Raw genomic sequence first — 21,290 nt, 5'->3', positions numbered from 1 at the left:
TATCCTCCCTCTCCTCCATTCATGACGACAGAAGAAGCGGCGGCGACACAGCAGCAGCTGCAGCATCGGGTGTATCAGGAGCAGTACCTCCTGAGGTACTGGAGCGAGGCGCTCAACCTTAACCCACGCGCGCGGATGGTGATGGCGATGAGCCGCCCGCTGCACCCCTCCTCCCTTTGTCCGCGCCCGTTGCTGCCCCCCATCCCGACGCCTGCGAAGCTGTATCGCGGCGTGCGGCAGCGACACTGGGGGAAGTGGGTGGCGGAGATCCGCCTCCCCCGGAACCGCAGCCGCCTCTGGCTCGGAACCTTCAACACCGCCGAGGAAGCCGCCCTCGCTTACGACCGCGAGGCGTTCAAGCTGAGAGGGGAGAACGCGAAGCTCAACTTTCCTCATCTCTTCCTCGGCACCGGTGGCGGTAGTGGTGACAGAGGCGGGGCTTCTTGTTCTTCCTCCTCATCCTCTCCTCCTGCCACGCCTGAGGAAGCTCGACCACAAACCATCCACCACCAATCGCAACCCCGGCCACCTCCACCTGTGGCTTTTGAGACTACAGGCGTTACTGCCACCGTCATCGGCAGTTCCAGCAGCGGCGACGGCTCCGCGTCAGGGCTTGATGAATCCGGTGGATCGGAGCCTACAGCCCCCGAGACAACAACACCCGAAATGGTGTGGGGAAACACCGCTGCAGCAGCGGAAGAATGGTTCAGCACCTGGGGGCCAGGGAGCTCCATATGGGACGACATCGACGGAGCCAATAGCTTGCTCCTCCACTCCCGGTTCACGAGCTTCGCCGACATGGATCCCTCCAATGCCGCACCACCACCATCATCAGCCGCAACGACGACAGCATCTCCGGATGCTGACGCGTCTTCTACTGCTGGTCCTGGCTCTTCTTCTTCCGTGTTTCTGTGGAAGGAGTGACCAAATAGATTTCTCATCTACTTCTTCTTCCTGCATCAACCACATTGTCACCATTGATGCATTGGTTCAGTCGCTCAGAGCTTGCGGCAACCTCGCGCAGATCATGCAGCTGCTTTGTTCACAGGTTGCAGATTTTTACGAGGCATCCAGTGTGACTATAGGAATCTTAGCTGCTGCATGTTAGGATATCAGATTTGCCACCATTCTTCTCCTCTCTGCATCTACTACATCAGGATATCATGCATTGGAAGATTCCGGCATGCAGTTTACTTTGTCTACTTCACTGGTTGCAGATTTTATGAGACAGCCTGTGACTTCTGATTGTTATCTCTGCGTGCCAAAAATCTCAGAGTTTATATCCTGCTATCATTCATGCACAGAAGTAAATGATCAAGTAACCTAGAAATTATTTCTTGACATCATTCTACACTACAAGATGTAGATGCACTCACATTTTCCTGGAAATTCCAGCTACAATTCAAGTCTCTCTTCTCCGGTTTATAAGGCAAAAGATATGACTGTAAGACCTCTGACTCCCTGACACTATAACAGTTGGCTCAGCAATTCGTTTACGGCTTTGCATTGCCTGACTTCTGTTTCTGTCACAGATGAACAGCTCTGAAAAGATATCAGAAAGCACACTGCCATCCAAAGAGGGAGCTTTGGATGGAGATGTTGAGGACTGGCCCCAAATCACCACCACCAGCAGTAGCCAACCCTATCATTGGCAACCTTGTGGAAGACCTCCGACTTTAAACACCCACAGCTGACCTAGAAGTCATAGTCTTACAGGTCTTGGATCTTTCTTATCTATCCCCGCTGTCACATCACAATGTTTCTGCAGGCCTCCATCAACCATTTGTCTCCGATCAGTGGACTCGAGATCACTTCATTCAACCTTGGATTGTCTGAGTACCTCGAACTGTGTTCTTCGTGCTCACTCATGCTAAAAGTATCAATCTCTGTGTCACTTTAGAACAGAGTTTGCTGCTGTAATCTACAGTCTTTCATGCTACCAAGAAATGAGTGCTTCAGAAGTTCATAGGATTTCATGAAGGCTGCCCTCAAAGGCTATCATAAGAGAGTTCAAAGAAAGAGAAAAAGCAATAGCATCATGTAGCAAGATGAAATCAGCATCTGCATGGAGTTTCACATCTGCATCCTGCTTGTGACCATTAAGATGAAGAGTTTTCTTGTTTGGGATTGCTCCATTCATGCAGATGAATATAACAGGGATCTGAATCATACACAAGTGCTGCAAGTTTCATGGTTGGCTTCTCACTCAAAATAATCTGTATAAGTAGGCTTTAGTGTTTCATTTGCACAAGTCATAAGCAGCAGCTGTAGATCTCTTGTTTTCGAGTTGCAGGACTAGAAAAGCACAAGATCACTAATAATTCAGTAATCAAGTTCTTGTCAACAAATGCTGCTGCTTCAAGTGACTTCAGACAAGGCAACAAGATTTCCACCGAGCATCATGAGCAGACTCCTCGAACGCATCAAGATCCACATAAGAAACATCTTCCGCTCGTGAAACCTCTACTGACTCACCATAACTGGCAGTACACAAGTCCATAGAAAGATTAGGACAAAGCACTCTACCGACTCGCCATTCCAGTTGTCAGTAAATGTTTTGAGAGTTTACAGCAAAATGACTTTGTCGACTAAAACTAGAGAATGTTGGAAACATAAAGCCTAAAATTAAAAAAAAAATGCAAGAAACCCGAAGAAATAGAAAGAACCTCTCAGGAGCCCCAAAGTTTTAATATTCATTTGGGATCTCCCAACTATCGGGCAACAAAGGTGGTTTGATACTGTTGCCAAATTGACAGGTTCAAGCTGCAATGTGATCCCAAACACAAAAGTATAATCCGCATTGACGTGCACGGCTACATGCTTCCAAGAGAGGTTCTGCTAAAGATGCCCAAGAATGGATGAGATATAGCTTTTATCAATTTACTTGAGAAGTCTGCTCAACGTTTTCAGGAGTTGGTTCCCGATTAAACTCAACTGGCTTGCTCTGCCACAAAGCTAATATGATAACCATTGAAGAAGTGGGCTGGTAGCACAGTGCCTTCAAGGCACAGGAGTTTCGCTTTTAGAATATCTTCCAGAAGGTGGAATTCTATGCAGTATATGTGAAACTTCTGGTTTGAAACGCTTGTTTGACATCATCGACAGTGACCTGAGAACGAAGAAAAAAAGAGAGGAAGATGTAAAGCAATTGGAAGTATGATTAACTGGGGATTACTGGTCAAAGAGAGGCTATAAAAACGATATGAACCAATTGCACAAATTCTTGTACCCGAAAACTATAAAGAACCACCACCGATGACCATGCCTTTTTTATTTAGAATGAACAACAATGAATCATGAATAAATAAAAAAATGACAGCAGATTCCTTCAAGGCTCTAAATTAGCGAAATGAACAAACATCAATTTCTGCAAGATCCCAGGATCATGTTTCCAACAATTAGAAGATTCAAATGAGTCAACCTTTGTAAAATTGAAAGAGTGTTTCCAAGCATTCAAGCCTCTAACCAATAAAGCATGCAACTCTTGAGCAATTTCATGGAGGTTCCTAGTTTTTCAAGCAATTTCAACTCCTACAACAAAAACATTCATGCACACTATTGGCAGTCCAAAAAATCATTGAGCAATATGTTGCTAAATACTCTCATGCTTGAATATTTTGAGACATCAAAGTTGTCTTTAAAATAAAAATTGTTTCAACAAAGTAAGAGCGTAATTAGGCATTCTATGCAAAAAAGTAATCTCACCCTGGTGAACTAGAGTGTTTTTGAGAATATTGTCCAAGCATGGACCTCAAAGTTCCAAGAGCTTCTTCGGCAGCCTGTAGAATTGATGCAAAATTAAGATTGGTGACATTGGTCAACTATATTTTATCAAGGAAACAAAATTTACATCATTATCTATGAAGTGCAGTAAAGACCACAACACTATTAAGCGGTGGATCAATGTATCTCAGAGGTACTGCTTACAAAAGAGGAAGAGCAAAGAAAGCCTGGTAGAAGCTAAAACAAAGAAAACAACCCTTGGAGAAATAAAGGTTTTAACCACAAACAGAGCAAATTAACAGAAGCTTTTACCGATCATATAGAAAATTGGAGTCCAAATACTAATATCTGTTTTGACTAATCAACAGAAAAAAACAGCTTATGCCTGAAAATGAACATCTGATTTTGAATTTCAACCTAAATCTCAGATGGCAAGCTGGGTGACTTCGCCTGACTAAATCCATGGCCAATTCAGAGCAGATTTGAGCTCAGGTATCATTGACAAGTGGTGGGCCTAGTATAGAAACTCAACATGACTTTAATTTATTTAGGTCGTGCTCCAGTTCAAAATTTTAACAACCTGGTTTAAATATATAATAGTAAGGTATCCATTTCCCTGGCATTATAACACTAGACAGCGTTGCATTACAATACAAAGGAGAAGAAAAGAAACAAAGAACAAAGATTAGAAGGAGAACTGGGAGGGTATCCAAATATACTACCTGGAGTTTGGCGTCTTCCCAGGACATTCCAACCCCTCTCCCCAAGATCTGTCTTGCTATTTCTACCTGAAAAGGCAATAAGCAGATAAAAAAGTGGTCCGTAAGAGAATAGTAACGGAAGAGAAGTCACACTTTTACTCATGAACCAATTGTTAATTTCTTCACTTTTTCAAAGTATGAATTTCATTGTAAGTACATAAATGGGAATCTAGCTTAAGTGGACATTTCACAATTAAATACTTCAGCTGGTTATCCTAACGGGTCACGTCATAACAAATAGTATCATAGATGCATTGGAGGATATGATAAGGGCTCGAGTAAGAATGAGCTATTTGTGGATGGAGGCAGACTGTTTGATCTGGGTGTTACTTTGGATTTTGGTCCCTAAGTCTTTCTAAAAGGGAAACAACACTACAGATGTTTCTGAAGTAGAAATTTCCGGTTTTCATATATATTTTCATGACCAGCTAATATGACAGAACACAAGATATTGCTCAAAGTCCGAGAACACTTTCATCTTAAATTACTTACCCTCAGCCATAAGGTACTAGCCAGTAAAGAACAAGACTGTTAATATCAAGGTCTTGGGATGAATAAAGACTTCACCACTTACCCTTGATCAAATTTATTTAAGGTGCCATACCAAGCTGATTGACTACTCAACCATTTGCAATAAGAAAAATAAATAAATAAATGTTATATATATATATATATATATATATTTGCAAAGGGTAAGTGATGAAGGCGAGATTCGAGCCAGGACCTTGCAATAAACTGTCAAGGCTTTTACCAGCTAAACTAGGTGACACATTCCTTCAAAAATGTTGAATCGGGGTTCAAACCGGGGACCTCTAGTGTGAGACTAGCGTGATGACCGCCTACAGCACCCAGATGCAAACTTGCCGCACCATACATGTTTCACTCTTAACAACATTCAACTCTCTTAATAATGCATTGAGAAGATGCTAGCATGGTAGCACATTACACCTTATCTAACCAAGATTCTACACATAAAAAGGTACCCATTCCCACGTATATTGTCGATCAACTGAAGCCCCCACAAATGGAAGGATACAACTCAAAATTTTGGTTAAATTAATGTTCAGAACTTCTGAAAAACAGAGATTTACTATATGAATTTTTGTTGACCAAGAGATATTAAACCAATAAGCCTATTCAGGTAATACATCACTGATACAATACATTGTTTTTTTCAAACTAAATTGTAAAAAAAATTAAGTTAGGGAATAACCTGCGCTGACACTTCCCCTTTACTAATTGATCCATTAGAAGGTGAAGGTTCGGCTCGAAAAACAAGATCGAAACCCTCCATGACACACTAACATGCAGAAACATCAGAAATAAATATCGTGGAATAAATGCCTGAAATACACATACAAGTGTCCTATAGAAGTAACATACTAGTTCTTTTAGGGAAGTAGTAGCAGATGTTCTTCTTGAGCTCTCTAATCTCTGATCCATGGAACGAGAATCTTCCGAAGTACTTGCAACTGGCAAAAGGTCATTCCTGGGGCATGGCTGATAGCCGTAAGAGTTTGAATCACTTAAAAGACCCATTTCTTTGGTTTGAGGGAGCTTAAGTAGATCTCCATGTACAGTATTAGGGCCACCCAGAGCATTTGACAAGTATTTATCTGAAATTAAAATTAGGATTAACTAAATTGCATACAAAAAGTACTTTTTTGAGGGAAAGAGTAAAGACTACAAAAGAATAAAGCTAAACGAAATTTCAACTAGTAGTTTGATGTAGCTTGAAGTTGTCGTTGCTTAAGCATATACGTAAATGTAAAGGTTAGATAAGATTGATTTAAAGAAGTTAACATCATAATGAATATCATTCGTGAAAGCTAACAATGTAGGAGAAGTTACTAGAAAATGACAAACTAATTTTCTCAGTAGTTATTCAGAAATGTAGAAGAGTTCCTAATGGTCTCATTGCTCAAAATTATAATTTGACTTACTGCATTGAAAAGAAAACTACAGAAAACAATCATTTGTAGATTTTTATTTTGCCTTCAGATATTATTAAGGTTCATCAATAATTGTTGTCTAGCTACTATAAATGGCAAAAGCATACCAGCCAAATTCCGAAGGGACATATCAGCAGCTCGATGCTGGGCTTCTTTCCTTGTTTTGCCAACCCCCTCACCTAATTTTTCTCCAACAAACCAAACCTGGCAAGTAAAAACATGCATGATTAACATCACAAGAAAATAATTCTTTCTGAAACAAGGAAAATGAGCAATAGTCATCCATGAGATCAATAAAAAATATAAAAGTTATACCATTAGGCAAGAAAATAGGAAAGTAAAGAAGTAAGGTTGCTAAAGTTCATTTTTCCCCTTCACATGTACTAAGGGGGTGATTAGTTGCTTGCAAGTGGACCATTTACAAGTGAGGTTGCCACAAGTAATCCACTTGCAAGCATTTGGTTGCTTGCAAGTAAGCCACTTGTAGCATGGACACATGCTACTGGACCCCTACATGCTTTCAAGTGGACTTGCATTCAAAAACCGGTTTCGGATTTCTTCGTGAACCTCTAACACATCGCCTTCTTACAAGTTCGAATGAGTTCTTAACATATGTTTGTATTTACTAATATGATATAAACCAAATATTTAAATTAAACTTGGATGCAAACAAGTACTTGAATTTTACTTTGTGAATAGATGTGACTTTTGTTCAGATATTATTGGTTAAACATGGATTATGACATGTACATCATCTGGCTTCATCAATATAGGAGCAGGAAATGAGTGAAGACATTGAACTTTTACCTAATGACCCTATATACTGTCCTGTCCGCCAAGGTTTAATTTGTTGTCTCGACCAGTATATCCATGTGGTCAGGGCTTACTGTCCATTCCAGGCCCAGTAATAGACCTGGACTGGGTGCTAAGTCTGGTTCCTTTTTTGTGTGTGTAATCTTAACCTAATAAGAAACCCTATTCTGTGCCCGCCACACCCCACCAACCTTTTTCCTTTTTTCCTTTACCCCAACCTCTCTCGCTTGTGCAATTCATCTTCTTATGCCGTCACCTGCTGACCGCCCGATGTCATGCCACCTGCTGCCCCTGGCATCTGGTACTCTTCTCTTCCTCCTCCGCTGCCTCCTCCTCGCCCCTTCTTTGTACCATGTTATGAACCAGCATACCATCTGTTGACGTACTGCCACAGATTCAACCCAAACCGGTCTGCCATGGATCAATACCTAAAATGTAGAACCTTGCAACATGCCCACTTTCACTGGGAAGAAAGAACATGCTACACAACCTAGAATCCTCACTTGCGGTTCCTATGCAGAATGAAATCCGGAGGACCGCACACCAAGCTGTTAGGAATGGCGCTTAACAAATTTTGTCTCCTCATCAGGCTCAGGGCTTACTACATCTTCCTAGATTCCATAGTGCATTAACCCATGTATAGCAGTCACTGAGGTGCTAGGACTTTATAGTACCCTCTTCTACTAGTCTCCAAAGGAGTTTGATTTTCCATTTCATGGACCAGCTGCTTCTCACTCAGGGTCCTCCTTCATATCCAATGCAGAAATAAATCCAGAAAGCCTCTAATCACATTACTGACATATACCTCAATATTTTTTATGCGTACAGGTGCTAAGATAAGGGAAAACCACATCTTGAATTTATCCTCTAGAAGTCTAGATCATTACTGTATAAAAAAAGAACCATAAAAATGCCAAACCATAACAGAGATTCAGCCACTCAACTAAAGAGGATTCTTCAAACTTCCAAAGGTGGATGAACAGTACAAGTAGCCAAAAGTCTACCTTTATATTTTTAGTGTCTAAACTCTAGACAAAGATGGCCTCACATCATCCACTATATATATATATATATATATATATATATATATATATATATATATATATATATATAGATATAGATATATATATATATATAAACTATAGAGCATTAGCCCATAAAAGGGACCACAAAGTTTGTACTCCAGTACCTCTTACAGCATCATATGCTAAGGCCCTAATTCCATAATATTAACAATGAAGCCTAGAGATTGAGTTGATGATAACAACAATATCAAAAACTTAATGGAGAATCAATACTTGAACAATACTATATCCATACTAGTAAAAGTGGAAACTGGAAAGCATAATCTAGTAGCTTCTGCTAACTACTGGTATCATAAGCTTAAACATTTTGCATGATGCTATTTAATCCATTCCATGCAACCTACTGAACCAGTAGATTGAAAATGGATCACACAAGTGGTATTGGAACTGACACCTACAATGTGCAAAGAAAAGCATACAGAAAATGGTGGAGGTAGTATGGTATGGTGGAGGTAGTATGGTAGAGTTGTGATATCTCACGAATTCCATAACAACCATAGTCGAAAAACTAAAGGGAAAAAAACCAAGAATTTGAACAATGGGGGGGCTGCATCAGAAAAAAAGAAAGGATGAATTTATAGATGTGAAATCAGAAAACCAACTAGCAGAATTTAAGCACTTCGAACCAAGTTCCAAGCTCACAGACTGGGTCATTACAGTACAATAGAAGTGGCACATGCAAAATCAAATCCAGAAAAACACTGATAAAATGGAAAGAAAACAAGATCCCCCTCTCATGAACATTTGACATACAAAAATAAACCCATTATTCAATAAAATCAGTCAAAATCTAGAGCCATGATAAAGGAATAACAATGGTCAATGACACCTACATTATATTCCTTAAAAGATATGAGACAGAAAACCCATACTAAGAGATTACAATGCCAATATTTACATATGGTTCTGAATCAAGCTGAGTAAATAATAAGCCAACCATATTCAGCATAGTATAAAAATATACTTCAGTGAACATCTATTATCAACAAAAAAATGGAAACACAAGAATGGTATGAGAACTTCTAAAAGTCATTCTTGACCGGATAGTCTTAATACCTCGATAGAAAACTGCAATTCTGCCGTATCACAGAGAGTGCTTCGAAACTCCACCTAATAAAAGTATGAAAAAAGTCAAAAACATCAATTAGCAGCTTGATATCTATACACCAGAATTTTGAAAACTACCTTATTTCTACATTTTATTGCTATTTCCTGTAGAACTCCAGGAGGAGATCCTGCTTGCTTTATGGTAGCCTGTTTAGGTTCAAGTTGTGCGTCCTTGTGCCTTGAAAAGTTTCGACCCATAGGCATCTCCTCACCTTTACGTTGCAAGTTTGGAAAAAAGCAGCACAGCCCATTAGTTCCAAGACGAAGCAAAACAAAGATAGTGAGAACACAACTTAGACCACTTTTGACAACAATCTGATACAGAATGTGCAACAAATCAGAAATTTGACTGAATCACAAAAAAAAAAGGAATTCCAGCACCAATTATAGATCTCTAATGAACAACATTAAATGAACACAGACCACATAACATGAGAATAGTATTACTACCCAGAGAATATTTGTTGTACATGAAATGGGACCCTAAGTGGTGAAGAAATTGTTGATTGGTTAGCAATTGTTCACTGTTAGAATTAAGTTATCTGTTTGATCGTATGCCTGTACACGCCTGTACCTGAAAAAGAAAGAACTTCCCAAATTGTTTATAGATATAGAGGGCATTGGAAAGTTTTTATGATAAGAAGCTCTTGGGATCCAGAAATTAAAATGAGTTCCTAATCCTTATATGGCAAAGTTGCTGCACTTGTTCCAAAGCATGGAACATGAGCCAAAGGTTGCTTGAACTGCTTTACAACGAAAAGTTCAGCCTCATTATTCTTTTTTCTCATGTTCCATTCACCTCTCATTTGACCACTATGAAGCTTCAAATCCTGAGATATTGAACACACCTAGTGTCAAGCTTAAGTGCTACTCCCCACCCTGCAATGGACAATCCATAATAATATCCATTGTGGTAATCAACTTGAGAAGCATTGTTGTCGACCCATCCTTCCAAAGGTTGCTTGAACAACAACGACTACACATCCTTCCAAAGTAAAACAGATTTATGAAAATTGTAATTGTGTATCAAAGGCTAGATTCATCGTACCATGGCATACCGCTCAGTACGGGCGGTACATGCTCGTCCAACAGAGGGTTGGTACAGGTGGGGTATATTGGCACGCATCCATGTACTATGCATCGGTATACTTAGTATGGCTCAATATAGCTCGGTATGTACCATACTAACAATTGGTCGGTACATCGGTACGAATCGGTACGGTGAACCATGATCAAAGATTTCACAAAATTCGAACAATCTTTGCCAATGATCATGAAGAATCCACATAAAAGGAAAGAAAATAGATATTATTACTTCAAAAATTATAATTGTGAAAAAGAAGAGTTCAACATGATGATAACAAAGGAGCAATAACAAAAATGAGGAGAAATAACAAAGATGGAAACTCCAAAAGTAAGAAAAAAATCAAGGTTCATTTCCTCATTGGACAGATTAATCTTTAGGGGGAACATCACCAATGGTGATAAGAGATCAAGAAAAAGATGACACGATTTTTCTAGCCATAGGGTAGCTCAGTCAATTTACTGTGACAAACAACCATCCTGAATTTTTACAAAGGATTGACACAAAAAAGCAATTCTCAGAAACTAAAACTCTGCCTTGTGTGGGTAGAAGAAATTTCCCAAATTGTCTGGAATTGCATCAGCAGGGTTTCTTAACATTGAAAGATTTAGACTGTGATCATTTGAACCCCCACATGCACCAAGCATGCCTGCATGGTTGGATATACATGTATAAGAGGTTCATATAAAGGACTCTCATCTTGAATCCAAAAATAGCTAGTCCTATGGCTCTTCAAATTGACGTGCTCAGCTGTGCCTTCCTCTGGCCACATTTGTATCACTACCAACCATGAACGCGTTCGCCACACACTGTTCTTGTGATGCTTGAAATTCTAGTTTCAATTGTAACTATTTCATTAATTTGCTTACTAAAAAGAACGAATTAGGGTTCTTTTAAGTTTCAAGTAATATGACCTGTGGATTACTAAATTATGGATCTGACAATGGAACGAATATGAAAGTTCAGCAATAAAAAAAAATAACTCTTATTCCACCAAGCACCAGAAGTATGACAACTTGGACCATTTGTCTCAAATTGACCTCATGAAAATCTCCAAGGCTCAATATTCAAATTATGCTATGCCGATGGAATAAAAGCTGAAAAATGGCTACTAAAAAACAAGGTTCAGTTTCACTCACTTACAGAAAGAGGTAGCAGTAATTTCAAGTCATTGAGAATATTTTCACAGTATCTCACTGTTCATGTTCCAATAATTGCTGATCTCAGCAAGCATCCGAAACTTGATTGTCAGCATTCACATTAAGCCCAAGAAATAATAAATTTTAAAATACCCAAAATAACAAGGTAAGATCCTGACTACAAAGTATTATTGTAACGTAAACTATGATGGTCAAACAGATTTCATTTTCCCTAAACAGCAAGTGCAGAATAAGACAGTTAATCTGCAAAATTCACATCTACAGATTGAAAGCAAAATAACTTAATCAACATATAGGCATTCAATAGGACCTAAAGATCTATTAGTTTCTTGAAGGGTAGGTTACAACCAAAATATATAGCAGAGGGCTGGGAAAATTTTGAAAAACTACATGTCGACCTATTGTCCATTGATAAGTAAGAAACACATCATCAGTAAACAAAGAACAAACTTTTATATTCAGATCACACCACATCCCATGGCAACCTCCTTACCTGATGTACAAATTCAACTTGAATTAGGCTACAAATTTATGAAAATTTCAATTCTATATAACTTAATCAATGGAAGGATTATAACTTATATGTCAGTAACAATTTAAAGCTTCAATTTTCTCTGACTATAAGATAATAATTTTACATGAAAAATAGAATGAGTAGGAAATTATGAACCATTTGTCATGGAACTAAACTCAAAATCAACACACTATTGACCTAAAAATGGGCATAATTGACAGACATTCACAACAGTGCTTTAACTTTCAAAAGAGAAGAGGATGCAAAGGAAAAGAAAACTATCAGATGCAAAATATGAGCATGCACAAAGACACACAATAAGGTCTTATTAATTAAGTGTGAGATGAGGCATAACACATGAGATCAAACAATGTTAACAAAGATACGCATTGGTGTGCAAGATAATATATACATCAGAATTCCATAAATTACTTTATAGCGAAAACTCACTTATATAGAAGTAAAAGATAAAAAAATATAATTAACAAAAACTGATGCTATAAAGCTAATAAATAGCAGCAAGCACTTGTTACTTGTACACATTTGATAAAGTAAAGAATAAAAAATCCACCATGCAACAGACAAATGGAAATGCAGTCTTCATTCATGTACCATACCTTGGAAGGAATTGAAGTTTGACAAGGAATTATTTAGCTGCAAACGATCACCTCCATTACGCAACTGAATCATTAAATCAGTTTAAGTTTAAACTAGTAAAATTATACACTTCAATACCTAACTGTTACCAGGTCAAAAACATAAGTCACCTGAATGGGTAATCTTCTAGGTTCATGAAGAACTCTATCAGAAGGAACAGAGTTCTCTCCACCATGCATAAAAGATGGATGCCTAGATCGTTTCCTGTAACGTCCAGGATCTGGTTCCCTACTAAATTCTTTAGGTGCGCTGTCTTGTTGTCTTGGATCAATCTCTTCCTCCAACGGAAACCAACTTCCTTGTGGTTGTACAGGAGGAATTGAGACACGAAGTGGGGGGCTTACAGGAAACGAAGGAGTAGGTTCTCTTGTGTCTTGACCATGTTGCAAGATGAGTAGTCGCCTCCTTGTGTCTGGATCTAATTCTGATTCAGGAACCTCACCCTCTTCCCTAGCAGGAGAACCCTGAAAGCTAGGTTCTGGAGAGGCCAATTGACCTAAAGGCCTACCTACTGGAACCGACTGAGCACATTGATTATTAGGTAATGGCACTGCCATCCGCATAGCAGTCAGTGAGGTTGTGTTGAATGAGGAAGGAACATTTTGTAAAGAAGATACTGGTCTCGGCCCAAAGTTCGTAACCATGGGCTGAACAGCTTGCATGCTGCAACTTGCTTCCTGTACAAGGTTAAAATGGACAGATGTATTATCAACTGCAGTTACCGATTCAAAGCATGAAATTGGTGATTTTTCAACAAAAAAAGTACCTTCAATCTCTTCCCAACCTCAGCATCTTCCATGCCATCAAGACAGACCTGATCTTTATTTGCATTTGCTGTTAAAGCGTCATCCTAAATCAAAAGAAGAGAAATTAAAGCAAAAGAATCAAAGGTTAAAGAAGTCTACATAACCTGGAAATTTACCGACAGAAAAATTTACCTCTGATATCAAAAAATTGCCCACGTCTGGAGCAGGTGGGAAATCCTTCATTTCGTCTTCATACAAAACTTCACTTATCCGTGGTAGTATTCCTTCATCAAAATCCCTATAATAAAGCAAAGACTGATCATGTCAAACAACTTACAAGGAACTAAGAGAATTCTCATGTCAAACATGATTTGACATTTCGAGTACCGGACCCATGCCAGTCTACCACCAGACGGGTTCAGGTTTGATACTTGCTGGCGTACCCACACATAGTATGCCAGCATGTGTCATGGATGGAACTTTTTGTAACAGACGCACTGATGGGAAGCATATGCCATGGTCCATGCTGCCAACCCGACAATGCATTGGACGATATGTATCGTTCAATACATAGCAGTCGAACGAAACGTAGAACCATGAAGTCAAATATATGCGAGTTGATATAGCTAAACACAATTAACAACGTAGCAAGACTTTCATGATGTCAAAAATATGCATAGTTGATACAGCTAAACACAATTAACAAAGTAGCATCACTTACTTGAAAAAACCACCTCTGACATTGCATGCAACATTTCTTGCAACACATAAAACTGGGATGGTGCTATTTGCCTATCAAATGTTAAGATAAAACAATCTCTTTAAGCAGACATAGAACAATTAAGATCTACATGAATATCTAGTTCATATAGGGTCCACTGTACCTCTGCTTGAGGAGCATAATATGGGGCAAAAGCAGGGACAACATGAACTCTTGGTTGATCTTTCTCATCCCAAACTTTCAGACGGTCATCAATTACAAGTGCCATCTTCGGATGGCAGATTCCATCTTGAAAGACATTGAGCAGTGACTTTCTTGAGCCTATCAGAAGACAAGTCAACACCAACATACAAGAATTGTATAAAATAGGGAACAGAGAAAAATATAAAACAGATGTCAATCAGTATATAGTATCCAAAAAATGCAGAGAATTCCATGAGAAATCGATGTCTTTCGGGGAAATATTGCAGAGGATATGTCATATATAACAGCAAAATGTATGCATGACATACCTGATTTAACACAAACTATACGATCAAGTAATTTTGAAGAGTTAATCAAGCTTGAATCTGGATCTAAAAGCCTCCACATTTCCAAAGCATAATCTCTTTCAGCCATTGTGCAAACATAGACCTCAAACCGTTTGCGTCCTCTTGCAGTTAGATAGCTCCGAAGATCTTCCCATGCAGGCCTTAATCGTACAAGAACACTTGTATCTCGTATCTAAAGATAAAATGAATTTTATCCACCTTAACTAAAGATATACCAATCAAGTTAAAACCGGAAAAGAACAAATTAAAAAGCTAGTAAGGCATATATGATATTTGTGATTTCTCTGAAAGTTATAGCACTCGAGGTAACTAATTACATTTCCAGAAAATTTTTTGATAGCAGACAGAGCTTATTTCAATTCTTAATCAGGAAAAAAAGAACACAGAAATAAGAAATGACATTTGATGCAGGAAGATAATGGGAAGGAACAAAGGGGTTAGTCCTATTTTGCAACATAAAGAACAGGACAAGAAACATACAGATGGATTTACACGTGTTAGAATGATGCTTTTCTCTTGTATCCGTATTACTGGACGTGTAATCAATTGATGATTATCAGACAAAGGTGGAACCATCTCTGATTGAACCTTGAACACCTTTCCATTTTCAACAACCTGGTCATTTTCTGCATATTGTTTCAAGATTGATTTATCGTCCTGATACCGCTTTATCTCCGTTAACATGCCAGCAATGCGCAGAGGATCTGTCTCATTACTTATCTTTCGCTGAAGTGCATCAATCCGGTCCTCGAATGAGCGCATGGTATTAGCAACTAGAAGTGTTTCATCAAGATCAAACACAATACCAAGGCACCTTAGGTTCAACATCAAAAGAGAAGATTCGTACAATCGTGATAGCACACTAAATCCCCAGAAACAAGCATATGGCATAGGATTCTTTCTGGAAGCCATGGCCACCAGGTGCAGCTCTTCTTCACCTAGTGCAATAACAGCAGTCTGCAAGCACATTGAATGCATGAATGAAGAGAAATTTAGATACTTAATTTAGAAATTGCCACATATAAATTTAGATACCTAATTTAGAATTGCCACATATCAATGCCAATTTTGTAGGCTTAAGATATGCATAAGATGTGCACCGTGCACATACAACCATGACCAACAAAAAAGGATGAAGAAATGTGTATGCTTCTTTGATATAGGGACTACAGAACAATTGAATTTTAAGCATATCAGTAATCATCATATAAAAATATCAAAATAAACCATGCAAGGTTCAGTTGACAACAGAAATCAACAAAGTTTAATCAATCGAAATAAATGCTTCACTCTAAATTTTTCATCCTTTGATCTCATTCAGACCACTTTGATCGAACTACATCACAGCCCATCACTGTCATTCTTGTTTGGACATCCATGAGAAATTTATTCTTGTAAATATTCTAGTTGTACCATACATAAGTCTTAACGCAACATAATTCCATACAAACCTAGCATAATTAATTATCAGTGTCAAGGATGGACAGCAAGGCAGTTGCCAACAAATACCTTATCAAAGTGAAGGTTGAAAGCCACTTCTAATCAAGGTTAAGATAGGACATCAACACTAATTTAACCAAAATGGAGATTACCTTCTAGAAAAGGACTTCAACTTTTACCGAGCTCTATTCTATAAGAGAAATGGAATAGAGTTCTGAGAGAGGGATAAACTGATAGCCTTAACAACCATATCCGATTGCACTATGACAAAGCAAAAATAATACAGTAATGAAAACTTTTATTACTTGCAACAACAGGACTGAGCTGATTGTTTAAAACCTGAAGGCAAAGCTAGTCCAAACTGATCTAGAAAACACTAGGAATAATTAACATCTGAAAAGAAAATTTGTGCTTTACTAGACCATTTATTGTATTGGAGGACGAACAATGAAGTAATGCATAAGTCAAGCAACCAATTTACTGTGTAGTGAATAAAAAGAGATACAGTAGTCTAAAATTTATGGGACAAATCTTGTTTTTACGACAATATGACATCGTGTTACTTGAACAATTCCAAGCCGGTAAAGTTTCAATAGAGCGACATTTGTTTCAAAATCAGTGTAATCAGATCATGAAAGGTGAATTTCACCAGCATATTCCCTTTTGAAAAAAGCAAGAGTTGCAAGCAATGAGTTAAAATCTAGACCTATTCACAAAGTGATTCTGCTAGGATTCACTATACATCATCCTGCAGCTGCATAAAAATCTTTCGTTCCGATTTTTGTTTCCTTTTGGGGAATAATACCTTATTCTCACTGAAGAGCGTGGCGTGCAAAGAGGACATCGGCGAATCTTTGGACAGTGGTGACTTCGACTCCATTTTGAAGCGGACGCCACCGGAGGCGACAGTATGAAGAATGGCGAGCGGCGGGCACCGCTCGCTGGAAGGCGAGAGATGGGAGATCCGGATCTCCCTGAGCCATGAGCCGGTGTTCGGATTCTGGGGATAAACTTCCACCTCCCCAACAAGGGAGTTCTCATAGTAAACTGCCGAGTTAAACATTTTTACAAGATCAAGATGAGATCTTTGTCGACCAAACCAGGAAATCCTTCAACAAGACCTACAGATCTAGGCCTGATCGTTCCGTATACAGTCCTGCAAGTCAAAGTCCGACCACGGTAACAGTCATCAAGAAGTTGGATCTCGGATCTTTCCAGCAACAAGAAAAAGAAACTACGGTTCGAATCTTCCGCTCCTGTATCAAAAGATCAAAACTTTCTGAGGTCCAATTTCATCTTTTAAGCGGTGCAAATCTGGAATTCGAGGTTCTCAGAGGATAGATCTGTTCTTACGAAAACGTTCTTTAATCTGTCCTGCAGTTGGGTGGGGGGGGGGGGTGCTCGCGAGCTGCTCGGATTCGTTACACGAGTGGGGGGAGAGGAGAGGGGGTGGGGGTTTAATGCTCCGCCGTTTGGAATCGGAAAATTACAGTTCTGAGAGAGGGCGATTCGAGGGTTTCTTGGTGTTCTTCCCTCTTTCTTTTGTGGTTCTCAGAAGCCACCGATGAGGAATCCGAAACCCTAGCACCCCGATTGACGAAGAGACACAACTGGAAAACGATGGCTTTAAAGAGATCAGACCAACCCGCAGCATAAATAACAATAAAAAATATATAATAATACTACTATTAGACTTTTACATATCTGTCCTTGCCAATTTCGTCAAAATATTAATATCCATAATTTTCTTCCACGGCTATATTCCATTACTATTCATCCAAAGTAACTCAGGTTAACAATTATGGACCAGATTTTCCCCATTTTCGAATTTAATGTAGCGGAAATATTAAGATGTTTAATGTCACAGTCGATGGATCAAATTCGAGGGATATATACGTAATTTTAACTAGTAAAGGCGACGACGAGAGGTGTGGAGGTGGGGATGGAATCATCTCTCGTCTTTGTCCACTGTGGGCCAACGTGGTGGGCCACAAATGGCAAGTGGTGAGCTGTCGATAACGCTTCTACAAATCGAGACTCGGTCTAATTTGTCGCTTTCTCCAACTCGAGGAGATTGACAGCAACGTGACGTGACACGAGAGACTGGTAATGTCTTCTGGAGTTATTTGCTCGTTACTCGATTCGTCGGCCATGGCATCCGTCGCTTGTTCCAATCACGAAGCCGGTGCACGAGTGGGTACACAGAAACTGAGTAGAAAGAGTTTTTGGTTGTATCTTTTCTAGCTATTCTAACTTGTTTGGTACCCCCGTCGTGGCCTTCGATAACAGAGCCGGTGCACGCGTGGGTACAATTCAAACAAGTAGGAAGAGTTTTCCTGAATTTCGTAAAACTATTTAGTGTTACCCCAATCGCCTACCATGCTATCTGTCAGTAGTTCCAATCAAAGAGCCGGTGCGACGTCGGGTAGGTAAGGAGTTGGTAGGAAGAGTTGTTTTCATATTAAAAAATCTCATATCCATCAATATGATCATCATTTTTTTTTTATTCCCATCAAATTTGATATAGATTGACTAGATTTTTTTCACCCTACATATGGTTTATGATGCACCCATAATTAAGAATCAATACTTTTTTTTTATCTTTTAATATAGTATCGAAACCTATGTTCTAATCTTCCCTCTATTCCGATATTCCTTCCTCACATGAGGAAATCGCGAATCCATAATCTTCCTCACGCAACATTGATAAGGGTAATAATGGTGATAAGACTCGGGTGACGTCAGCTACCCCAGAAGACGTCTTGCGTCTCTGTTGACCTGACAACACCTGGTCAACGCGGACCGAAGTACCGACCAAGACGTATTAACACCCTGCTCAGGCTCGATCCCTCATGCCATGCCAATGTGGATGTCAGACGCTATCAGAAGTACGATCCTGCTCTCTGCGAGCAGGCACATCAGGCAACAGTAATCCTCACTATAAAAACCCTCGCACTCCGAGGAAAATGGAGGAGGACGAACGGAAAAAAACCCTACGACTGTTCACTAACTTGATCGTCGGAGGGGTCGGATCGGGGGAGTTCCCACTAAACACTCAGGCGAGGAGTTCTCTCCCGGAAAAAAAAACGACTCAGTACTGATCAGACCACCGCAATCGATCACCTCAACAGTATCAAGAGTCGCCCTAGAAAGATCTCTCATCATCGGGATCCGAATCAAATCGCGTCGGCCCCGTGACCACGGCTCAAAGTTGTTTACAACAGACATGATCTCTTTGAGTTCTCAAATCTTTGACCTTCTCACTGATGACCTAACTCATGCTAGTCACCGCTTAAATCTATCGTTGGTTTCCTCTACGAATCAACGATCTTGATCCTCCGACCATGTTGCAGGTTCTTCCCAGTTTAAGCCTTGTTTTATAGTTGACTGCAATGTCAACCCATATTGCTTCTCATTCACTGACTGCTTTAATTTTCACACAATCTATAGATGTGTTCGTCTGATCAATGATATGTCAATCATCATGCAACGTATTTCCTCCAGCCAAGAGTCTCAGAGATGGCTCTTAACGAAGTCGATGAGAAGCTGGTTCACTTGCTCCGGGAACTGCTCCTGCACAAAATGGCTTCCTTCGGGGACGTAGACGATCTCCAGATCGGGGACGAATTGCTTCACCGTGCCGCTCCTGACGTAGTCCTCCATGCCCGGAAACCTAAGAACGTAGTCTTTTTCTCCCATGATCAGCAGCGCAGGGACTTCAACTTTCGGATCGGCTGGGGCCGTTACCTTGAGCAGCGACCTACAGAGAAGCAGACCGGCTGTGTCAACACGGTTTAAAGGGCTTCTTCTCATGCTTCTGCTAGCTTTGGCAGCTCACCGGTATGGCATATGGAGCGGAAATCGAAACCCCGAGGTCTCGTATAGAGCAGCATAGACATCGACGTCTTCCTCGGTGCACCACTGCGGCAAGGGCGTGGATGAGTCGGCAAGGTCCATGATCTCCTGGCCTCGCTCGGCTATGGGAATCTCAACCCTGGAGAATAGAATATAGATGGTGCGAACGACTCTCCTGACATCGAACCGGCCGAAGTCTGCCTCCGCTCGACCTGGCTCCTGTTGTCGGAGAAGATGAGATAAGATAAACAGTAAGCAATTTGCTGTGAGCGAATGAATCGTGGGATTATACCCGCCACCGCAGTATGTAGAAACCTTCGGGAAGCGTGTCGCTGTCTAAGTTTCGGGCGATGAATGGCACTCCTAAGGTCACGACACCCAGCACCCGTTGCGGATGATACAGAGCAAGATGATAAGCAGGCCAGGCGCCGAAGTCCTTCCCGACAACAAACACCTTGCGTGCAAAAAAAAACATTTACCCATCTATCAACCCTAAAGCGATCCGCTTCGGAGGATCAAAGATGGTACCTTGGGGATGGAGAGGGAATCGAGGATGGCGAGGAGATCCGCGACGAGGTCTTCCCAGGTGGTGTTCTCCGGCTCTGTTGGCTGGCCGGAGAGGCCGTAGCCACGGAGGTCCGGGGCGATGGCCTTGAATCCTGCTTCGGCGGCGGCGATCATCTGGTGCCGCCACGAGTACCATATCTCCGGAAATCCATGGACGAAGAGGACGTTCCCCAATTCACCTGCGTCCTCACCCACACAAGGCAGGTCGGATGGGAAGAGGGAGAGTAAGGTGATGTGGGGATTCGCTTACCTTTTCCTATGTGAGCTATGTGGAGGCTGATGCCTCGGACGTCCACGTGAGAGTGCTCGATCTTCTCCACCATCTCCTGCCGCCGACCACAACGAGTCTTAGACGACGACAATGTCAGAAACAACAACTAGTTGTCAGAAAAACTTCAGCCCTATCTTAGAGATAAGATAGTTGATCTTATTTAAATCACATATATATATATATATATATATATATATATATATATATATATATATATATATATATATATATATATATATATATGAAGGTAAAGACTTTTGACAAGTCTCACATTTATCACTTA

General features: G+C 40.2%; 3 protein-coding genes across 3 annotated transcripts; 1 reads left to right on the top strand and 2 right to left on the bottom strand.

Moving 5' to 3' along the window:
* Window positions 1–21: 21 nt before the first annotated feature.
* Window positions 22–924, top strand: LOC135645756 (ethylene-responsive transcription factor ERF053-like). Its single transcript, XM_065164428.1, has one exon. The coding sequence runs from the start codon at window positions 22–24 to the stop codon at window positions 922–924; it is 903 nt and encodes a 300-aa protein (XP_065020500.1).
* A 1,583-nt stretch (window positions 925–2,507) lies between these two features.
* LOC103994501 (RNA polymerase II C-terminal domain phosphatase-like 1) lies at window positions 2,508–17,806 on the bottom strand. The gene is made up of 18 exons (XM_009414858.3): window positions 17,668–17,806; window positions 17,120–17,570; window positions 15,355–15,831; window positions 14,836–15,046; window positions 14,487–14,644; window positions 14,324–14,394; window positions 13,795–13,900; window positions 13,623–13,706; window positions 12,967–13,533; window positions 12,817–12,880; window positions 9,520–9,653; window positions 9,391–9,444; window positions 6,544–6,640; window positions 5,868–6,100; window positions 5,698–5,784; window positions 4,446–4,511; window positions 3,706–3,779; window positions 2,508–3,109 (listed from the first exon to the last, which is right to left on the bottom strand). The coding sequence occupies exons 2-18, from the start codon at window positions 17,375–17,377 to the stop codon at window positions 3,001–3,003; spliced, it is 2,850 nt and encodes a 949-aa protein (XP_009413133.2). The 5' UTR covers window positions 17,378–17,570; window positions 17,668–17,806; the 3' UTR covers window positions 2,508–3,000.
* A 1,880-nt stretch (window positions 17,807–19,686) lies between these two features.
* On the bottom strand, window positions 19,687–21,158 carry LOC103994502 (uncharacterized). Its single transcript, XM_009414860.3, has 5 exons — window positions 20,987–21,158; window positions 20,698–20,915; window positions 20,462–20,623; window positions 20,153–20,388; window positions 19,687–20,074 (listed from the first exon to the last, which is right to left on the bottom strand). The coding sequence occupies exons 1-5, from the start codon at window positions 21,057–21,059 to the stop codon at window positions 19,828–19,830; spliced, it is 936 nt and encodes a 311-aa protein (XP_009413135.2). The 5' UTR covers window positions 21,060–21,158; the 3' UTR covers window positions 19,687–19,827.
* Window positions 21,159–21,290: the final 132 nt, after the last annotated feature.

Source organism: Musa acuminata, chromosome BXJ3-8, assembly GCF_036884655.1.
Source record: "Musa acuminata AAA Group cultivar baxijiao chromosome BXJ3-8, Cavendish_Baxijiao_AAA, whole genome shotgun sequence".
NCBI lineage: Eukaryota > Viridiplantae > Streptophyta > Magnoliopsida > Zingiberales > Musaceae > Musa > Musa acuminata.
The sequence above is the reverse complement of the archived record's forward strand: the minus strand, read 5'-3'. Positions and strand labels throughout refer to the sequence as shown.